The sequence below is a fragment of the Esox lucius genome, chromosome 4, assembly GCF_011004845.1.
Source record: "Esox lucius isolate fEsoLuc1 chromosome 4, fEsoLuc1.pri, whole genome shotgun sequence".
Taxonomy (NCBI): domain Eukaryota; kingdom Metazoa; phylum Chordata; class Actinopteri; order Esociformes; family Esocidae; genus Esox; species Esox lucius.
The window spans coordinates 30,757,111-30,765,221 of NC_047572.1; the positions used below are offsets into that span (position 1 = coordinate 30,757,111).

At 46.4% G+C, this 8,111-nt stretch overlaps 1 protein-coding gene across 3 annotated transcripts; it reads left to right on the forward strand.

The window, feature by feature from the left end:
* Positions 1-375: 375 nt before the first annotated feature.
* On the forward strand, positions 376-7,713 carry LOC105028504 (neuronal acetylcholine receptor subunit non-alpha-3). Of its 3 annotated transcripts, none has more exons than XM_020045851.3 (6): positions 376-647; positions 1,681-1,832; positions 3,435-3,479; positions 4,103-4,212; positions 4,441-5,362; positions 5,753-7,713. In XM_020045851.3, exons 1-6 carry the CDS (start codon positions 581-583, stop codon positions 5,909-5,911), a joined length of 1,455 nt encoding a protein of 484 aa, XP_019901410.2. In that variant the 5' UTR covers positions 376-580; the 3' UTR covers positions 5,912-7,713. The 3 variants fall into 3 exon arrangements, with proteins under 3 accessions (XP_019901410.2, XP_034147780.1, XP_010899581.3); XM_034291889.1 differs by having other exon boundaries at positions 1,687-1,832; XM_010901279.4 differs by lacking the exon at positions 376-647 and adding an exon at positions 979-1,240.
* The last annotated feature ends 398 nt before the right edge of the window (positions 7,714-8,111 follow it).

Sequence of the window (8,111 nt, forward strand, 5' to 3'; positions counted from 1 at the left end):
CCACTGTGTGTCAGGAAATAAATTTCACGATGGTTCAGCCTGAAACACTAATAGGATGGTCTATGGCCTTCTCCCTTATACAGCTACGCGTTAAGGGGTCTATTAGAATCAATACAATCAGCCTCTATTTGATTATACAAACTTTGTTGATTAAAATGTAAGCCTACTTAATACGAATGTGATATGTTATGTTCACTCCTATGAACACTGCGCTCTGGATAAAATATACATTCGGCAACTGCTAGTCTCCCCTCAGGTGCGCACGCACGCACGTTAATCCGTACGTAGATATTCTTATTGGTTCAGGATCCCGTTTAAACTCTATTCAATGTCCCGCCCTGATCCCCTCTTCTTTTTGTCGCGGCTTGCGCTGGAGAGACCTGCGGTGGCGCGTTGCGGTGTCTGTCTTCCACGCCACCGGAGTTTAGTTTAGGGGAGCTAAGCAGAAGCCTAAGCATTTAGCTATTTTTCGTTAACACAGTTGCTATTGGAATTATAAAACGTATCTATAGCACAGTGATTCTCGAGTCGTGTGTTTTTCATGCGTTAGTTTACAGAAACCTCTACAGAGTGGATAAGAATGAAGTTGCGGGTAATTCTCCTTTTCCTTTTGGCGATGTTTGCAATTTGCCTCGGCACCATCCCGGGTAAGTAGACTAAAGGACGTGTAACGGTTGCATGTATTGTAATACTTTGGTCCTAAAATTGTTTCGCTTGAGAGGTATAGCCTACGTGGAACCGGACTGTGTTGTAGGAAAGAATGTCTATCCAAAAAAGAAGACATAAAGTAGGCTATAGGAACTGGACTTGAAGTTATGATTTTCCACAAGATGCAGTTATTCATTTTAAATATGACAAAGTGGGAGCATGTTGCCTAATGCACTCCGCGCCTTTTTCTCCCGGGAACGTGATCTATCTCTGGGGGACGCACGTTCTGGTCCTGTTTCTGCTGACCGATTTAACCGGTCGACGGACACGTGTGCAGACTCGGTGTCGAGTGACAGTATCTGTATCAGTCGTTCTGTTTCGGAAATGAACTGTCATCGGCAATCTAGTCAGTTGCTGAAGGACAGTTGCTAGTTGGCCGTAACACCCCGGGGCTATTTGGTGAACTGTTGCGGGTCAGTGTGCGGGTCAGTGTGCGTGTCAGTGTGCGTGAAGGCGAAGACGTGAAGAATGGAAGGAGAAGCTGCTGGAGCAGACATATGGGGAGCCGAAGGCCGAATCAGCTGAGCTGCTGGTAAAGGAGCATGGGAGCACACACACACACACACCGACATACAGAATGGAAGGGAAAGATAAACAGACACATCAAAAATATGCTTATTTCTGCAATGCAATAATCTCTCCAGGACCAGTTTCAGTTTAGCAGCTATGTATATCCAGTGCCTTTCTTGAATCTGTGGGAAAAGCCAGCAGGGGGTTCCCTGTTACAGCTTCACTGCCACTGCACTCTCCTCTTTTACAGTGTCAGTGTTAAAGTGTTTATGTCTCATATTCATATTCCCCTCCTCAGGCAGTGAACAAGAAACACATAGCCTGTGTTGCTTTGATTGGAAATATCCTTTTGTCACTGAACTTGAGCTGGTGATGAAGGGATTTGTTTCTTTGTTTCCCTCCTCTTCTTCCCTCCCTCCCTACTTATTTACCTCCCTCCCTCCCTCTTTCCTTCCCTCCTAGCCCCAGGTGAGTTTGTGTCTCTGGCAGAGATGGAGGATCTCCTGTTGAGGAATCTTTTCCAGGGGTACCAGCGCTGGGTTCGGCCGATCCAGCGGGCCAACGACACTGTCACCGTACGCTTCGGACTTAAGATCTCACAGCTGGTGGATGTGGTGAGGATAAACATGCACACACGCACGCACGTTACGCACACGCTATGCACACTTGGGCACAGAGGTGCGCAAACACACCCACACAGTGCCGACGCGCCTCAGTCTGTAGACAACAGTCGTACACATTTAAGAGGGTGTCTGCAAAGCCCCATGGGAAATGGAGCATGGTGAGGACTGCCCTTGAAGAGGGGAGGTATTGTCAGCAGGGAGTTTCTGGACAGGTTGTGCTCAATCAACTCTCTCGCGTGGCTTGGCTGCCTGCAAAGATAACCTGGATAAAATATACATTCGGCAATGTTTTGGTGCAGATGACTAGGGTTGAAACATGGAGTTGTTGCCATGTTACAAGCCCAAAGATTTTGAGTTGAAAACGAGTGGAAATGGGATCGAAGTGAAGGAAAATAATTACACAAAGGTTTCAACCCCTTTGTGTCGTAGCTGTGTCTAGTGGTCTACTTCCACAGCATGGGCACATATCCATCCACACCGCTCTTTCAGGCCAAAATCTCCCAACTTTCGTGTCCGATAAAGCATAACATTTGTCCTTCATACGGGGCATTTCTGACTCGGTAGATGCTGCTGAAAGCACTGCTGAATGGACCCCTTCACCAACAGTGGTAGAAGCCCAGTCTGCTGAGCTGTCCAAGGTCCTGAAATAAATATGTTGGCGTCAGTGGAATTTCTTTCTAGGTTTTTCCCTCCATTTGCAGAAGTCACAGAACACAGCCCTCTCTAAGAGAGGTTTGGTGTTTTTTTGATAGGATGAGATGCCTTTTAGAACACAGAACACAACAGCTGATGGAACCGCGCCCCTTTACGGTTTTAAATATTAACCAAAATGTTCAGAAAGCTATAGTTTCACTATTCTCTCACTTTCTCTCTCTCTCTCTCTCTCTAGTGATGGAGCGATAGGGAGTTGGACAGAGAGAAAGACTGCGATATATGACAGAGAGAGGGAGCGATAAAGAGATAGGCAGAGAGAGGTCAAGAACAGTGAAATAGATGGAGAGAGATATGGAGTGATAAAGATATAAACGGAGAGAGGTCAGAAATAGTGAAATAGACGAGATGGAGCGATAAATAGATAGATCGTCTGCTGTGTAGCTCACATCTGGCCCCATCTGGGCCCAGTATGAAAATGTATGAGAGCACCTGCTGAAAGTCACCTTATATGTGTTGCAATTAATTCACGTTTCAGTTTACCTCTGGACTAGGGGATCACCACAACTGCGCCCAGCTGTTTCTGTCGCGCGCTTCTCTTGAATACTCCCTCTCTTGTTCTTCCTCTTTCATCGTGGTCATTTAGTTGAATATTACAATATCGTTTATTTCGTAAATGCAGTTTGGCACATAGGCCTCCTGATTTTATGTACACAGGTGCAGTTATGATGCAACTTAAACAGGAAGTGGACATTTGGATTGTATTTACATGGGATGGCACAGTGAACAGGGCTCGCTATCAGCAGTGTCTCAGACGCCGTAATAACCCGGACAACTCTCTCTCCCCTCTACCCTCTTATCTTCTCTTTCTCTCGCTCTTTCTTTCCATCTACATTTCCCCTCTGTTTCCATCATCTCTGTCTGTCTGTCTCATACGGACAGGATGAGAAGAACCAGCTGATGACCACAAACGTGTGGCTTTGGCAGGTGAGTGGGACGGGTGACTGTAGCCTGTAAAAGAGCCATAGAACCTGTGTTGTCCATGAATGAGAATTCATGTTTTAAAAGTCTGCAGGCTGTTCACTGGAAGTCCAAAACCTCCAACCAGGATTTCTGGAAAACCAGGGAACTTATTGACAGTTCCCAGAATTTTGCAACAGTAGAAAGATTGATTGTAGTATGTATTTTTAGTAAAAACTCTCCCCACTTTCCTGTCCAACAAAGCATAACCTCTGTATTGTATTTTTCATATTGTAATTCTGACTCAATAAATAGCAGTGCTGAATGGACCCCCACAACAACCGTGGAACGAGCCCAGTCTGCTGGGAGCTGTCCAAGGTCCTGAAATAAATTTGTTGGCGTCAGTCGGATTTCTATCTAGGTTTTTCCCTCCATTTAATCCGGGTTATAGACAGTTTTCACGTCAAAAAGAGCGGATGGATTATAAACATTTCTTACGTCAACAGGAGTGGATGGATTATAGACATTTCTTACGTCAACAGGAGTGGATGGATTATAAACATTTCTTACGTCAACAGGAGTGGATGGATTATAAACATTTCTTACGTCAACAGGAGTGGATGGATTATAAACATTTCTTACGTCAACAGGAGTGGATGGATTATAAACTTCGCTGGAGCCCTGAGGACTACGGTGGGATCACATCAATCAGAGTTCCATCTGAGACTATTTGGCTTCCGGACATCGTTCTCTATGAGAAGTAAGAACTGTATGCAACATGTTACGATGCGTCACCATTCAACGTCAGTCCCTTCAGACAACAATCATCATATTCTTACACTAACAGCCAAATGGGCTGATGTTTTCAATTGTTCTATACACACTCTGACCATATAACCCTGACCCTAATTCTAACCTTTACCCTAAACCCAAACCCTAACACTTATCTTAACCCTAACCCTAACCTGTTTCCCCCCTCCCTCCCCAGTGCAGACGGTCGGTTCGAGGGCTCCCTGATGACCAAAGCCATCATCCGGTCCAATGGCCAGATCACGTGGACCCCCCCGGCCAGCTACAAGTCCGCCTGCACCATGGACGTGACCTTCTTCCCCTTCGACAGGCAGAACTGCTCCATGAAGTTTGGCTCCTGGACCTACGACGGCAACATGGTGGACATGATTCTCGTGGACGACTACGTGGACCGGAAGGACTTCTTCGACAACGGGGAGTGGGAGATCCTGAATGCCACCGGGACCCGTGGAAACCGGAGGGACGGGATGTACTCCTTCCCTTTCGTCACGTACTCGTTCATCCTGAAACGTCTTCCTCTCTTTTACACGCTGTTTCTGATCATCCCGTGTCTCGGTTTGTCCTTCCTGACTGTGCTGGTGTTCTACCTTCCGTCTGACGAAGGGGAGAAGCTGTCACTCTCCACCTCCGTCCTGGTGTCACTCACCGTCTTCCTCCTGGTCATAGAGGAGATCATCCCGTCATCCTCCAAAGTCATCCCTCTCATCGGGGAGTACCTACTCTTCATCATGATCTTCGTCACCCTCTCCATCATTGTCACGGTGTTCGTCATCAACGTGCACCACCGCTCCTCCACCACCTACCACCCCATGGCCCCCTGGGTCCGCGCCCTCTTCCTCCAGAGGCTACCCAGAATGCTGTGCATGCGGGGCCACACTGATCGGTACCACTACCCGGAACTTGCCCCGGAGAGCCCGGAGCTGAAAGCCCGTTCCGGGTGCCGCAGAGGGGGGCAGAGGGGGAGCAGTGGGATCCGTGGACCGTGTCTCCCGGAGGGGAAGGAGGATGAGAATCAGGCCTGGGTCACCATGCTGGAGAGAGCCACCCGCTCCGTTCACTACATCAGTCGCCACATTCGCAAGGAACACTTCATCAGGGAGGTGTGTCACAATAGTGTTCCATCAATCAAATAAAGGACAACAAAGCTAAAACTAGGCAAATTTAAAGGCTAAAAGAATAACAGAATAAAATGCGTTGGGTGCTAAATTAAAATTACTAGGGCTAATAAAATTTGATAATTTTAATTGTGTGATTGAGAGCACCCATAAATAAAATCATGGCTTGAAATCCATCTGAAAAATGTCCATGGTTACAATCTGGTTCAAATCTGACATGGGTGACATGTCAGAAACCTTTATCACCACTTTCCTGTTCAATACAGCATGAAATGCCAAGTTATGGCTAATACAGCACCTATTATCTCACATTATAATAAGCCAGTGAATATTATTCAGTTTTTTCAGATTATACTGTATTCTTTCCGTTTTCAGGTGGTTCAGGACTGGAAGTTTGTGGCTCAAGTTCTGGACAGGATCTTCCTGTGGGTCTTTCTCACTGTGTCTGTCCTGGGAACCATCCTTATCTTCACTCCTGCTCTTCAGATATTCCTTAGTACTCCTCCGCAGTCTGGACCCAGTACCCCTCTCTGACTACATAACCACTAACCCCAGTCCAACATTACCTCCTAACCACTCATCCCTGACCCCAGTCCAAGATGTCATCCTTACCACTCACCCCTGACCCCAGTCCAAGATGTCATCCTTACCACTCACCCCTGACCCCAGTCCAAGATGTCATCCTAACCACTCATCCCTGACCCCAGTCCAAGATGTCATCCTAACCACTCACCCCTGACCCCAGTCCAAGATGTCATCCTAACCACTCACCCCTGACCCCAGTCCAACATTACTTCCTAACCACTCACCCCTGACCCCAGTTCAAGATGCCATCCTAACCACTCACCCCGGACCCCAGTCCAAGATGTCATCCTAACCACTCATCCCTGACCCCAGTCCAAGATGTCATCCTAACCACTCATCCCTGACCCCAGTCCAAGATGTCATCCTAACCACTCATCCCGGACCCCAGTCCAAGATGTCATCCTAACCACTCACCCCTGACCCCAGTCCAAGATGTCATCCTAACCACTCACCCCGGACCCCAGTCCAAGATGTCATCCTAACCACTCACCCCTGACCCCAGTCCAAGATGTCATCCTAACCACTCATCCCGGACCCCAGTCCAAGATGTCATCCTAACCATTCACCCCTGACCCCAGTCCAACATTACTTCCTAACCACTCACCCCTGACCCCAGTCCAAGATGTCATCCTAACCACTCATCCCTGACCCCAGTCCAAGATGTCATCCTAACCACTCACCCCTGACCCCAGTCCAAGATGTCATCCTAACCACTCACCCCTGACCCCAGTCCAAGATGTCATCCTAACCACTCACCCCTGACTCCAGTCCAAGATGTCATCCTAACCATTCACCCCTGACCCCAGTCCAACATTACTTCCTAACCACTCACCCCGGACCCCAGTCCAAGCAGTCCACCTGAGTTTAGCAGCCAGCCGGTTATGGTGAGACTGAGCATGAACAAGCCCCACTGTTGAGCCCTGCTCTGCCTCTCTCAGCCACGCCTTGTAATCAGCTTCCCAGAGTAGAAATGCCATTAGACATATTGACATATTACATAGTTCACACTGTGTACAGAAGATGACGATTATAACAATGGTGGTTCAGTTTGTCTCAATAGGATGAACAGAATTATGGGATTCCATTGAAACGTTGATATCAATTACAATATAATCTCAGTGTTTTCCGCAGGTTGGACCCGCAACAAACTTAGTACTGACTTGTCATCATACTCCGCAAAACTGCCACTGCCAGAGTTGTTGCCTTCTGACCAAAGTATTGTGGTGTAAGTTGTTGTAACTTAGTTTGCCTGTTAGAAGAATGTTGGGAACATCTAGGTCGCTTTGATTAGACGATCAGTGTTTTATTTGTTGGGGAATACGCCAAAGAACCTCATAAGCTAGGGATTTTTTGGGGTTCTGTTTATTCGGGTTCTGTATGTTTTGATTCAGTTTTTTTTTTTTGGTTCCATCTATTTGATTCTGTTGGTTTTTCCCTGTTTGTTTGGTTCTGTTGGTTTGGTTTTGCAATTTCTTTCTGTTGGTTGGGGAGCTTTTTGTTCAGGTTCTATTTGTTTTATTTTTTTGTTTGTTGGGTTCTGTTTGTTTGGGTTTTGTTTGTTCTTTTTGTTTGGGTTGGGTCTGTTCCGTATTGTGGGGGTTTGTTTTGTTTTGTTCTGTTTTATTTGGCTGTGTCCATTGTTACTTTTATTGAACATCATAGGAAGTCCCCCCCATATGAAGTCATTAATGAGATTTACTGTTAGGGAGTATGTAAATGAACCTCTACCAACAATGTTTTGTTGTTTGAGATCTGCGTCAAATCCTATTAAAGACATTTTAAATATCAATAGAATGGATCTATTCTGGTTCTGGTTCTTTTTCATTAAGAATTAGTATTTTAATTGTAGCATTATTTGTATACCACTAGGTGGCAACCTTGGTGTGAAAATGTTTAGAGTGTCTCACATTGTGGGCTGGTGGTGTCGGTCTATACTGGGGTAGCTCAGATGTCTCAGAGTGGGAGTGACGCCGAGGGATGGACATGTCTGTGTGTTAATGTGTATACAGCTCAGGTGCATCTTAGATCCTGTGTGTCTGTTTTTGTGTGTGTATGTGTGTGTCTGTCTGTTTTTGTGTGTGTGTGTGTGTGTGTGTGTGAGAGAGAGAGAAAACATTATTTGTGTGGTTTTCCTGGCCATAGATTTGTA

What these genes read in the sequence shown, in the direction of transcription:
- LOC105028504 (XM_020045851.3), top strand. Translation starts at nt 581, where the DNA reads ATGAAGTTGCGGGTAATTCTCCTTTTCCTTTTGGCGATGTTTGCAATT. An exon ending in CAAACGTGTGGCTTTGGCAG is followed by an intron (nt 3,480 to 4,102) that starts GTGAGTGGGACG and finishes TTACGTCAACAG; the next exon opens with GAGTGGATGGATTATAAACT. An exon ending in GACATCGTTCTCTATGAGAA is followed by an intron (nt 4,213 to 4,440) that starts GTAAGAACTGTA and finishes CTCCCTCCCCAG; the next exon opens with TGCAGACGGTCGGTTCGAGG.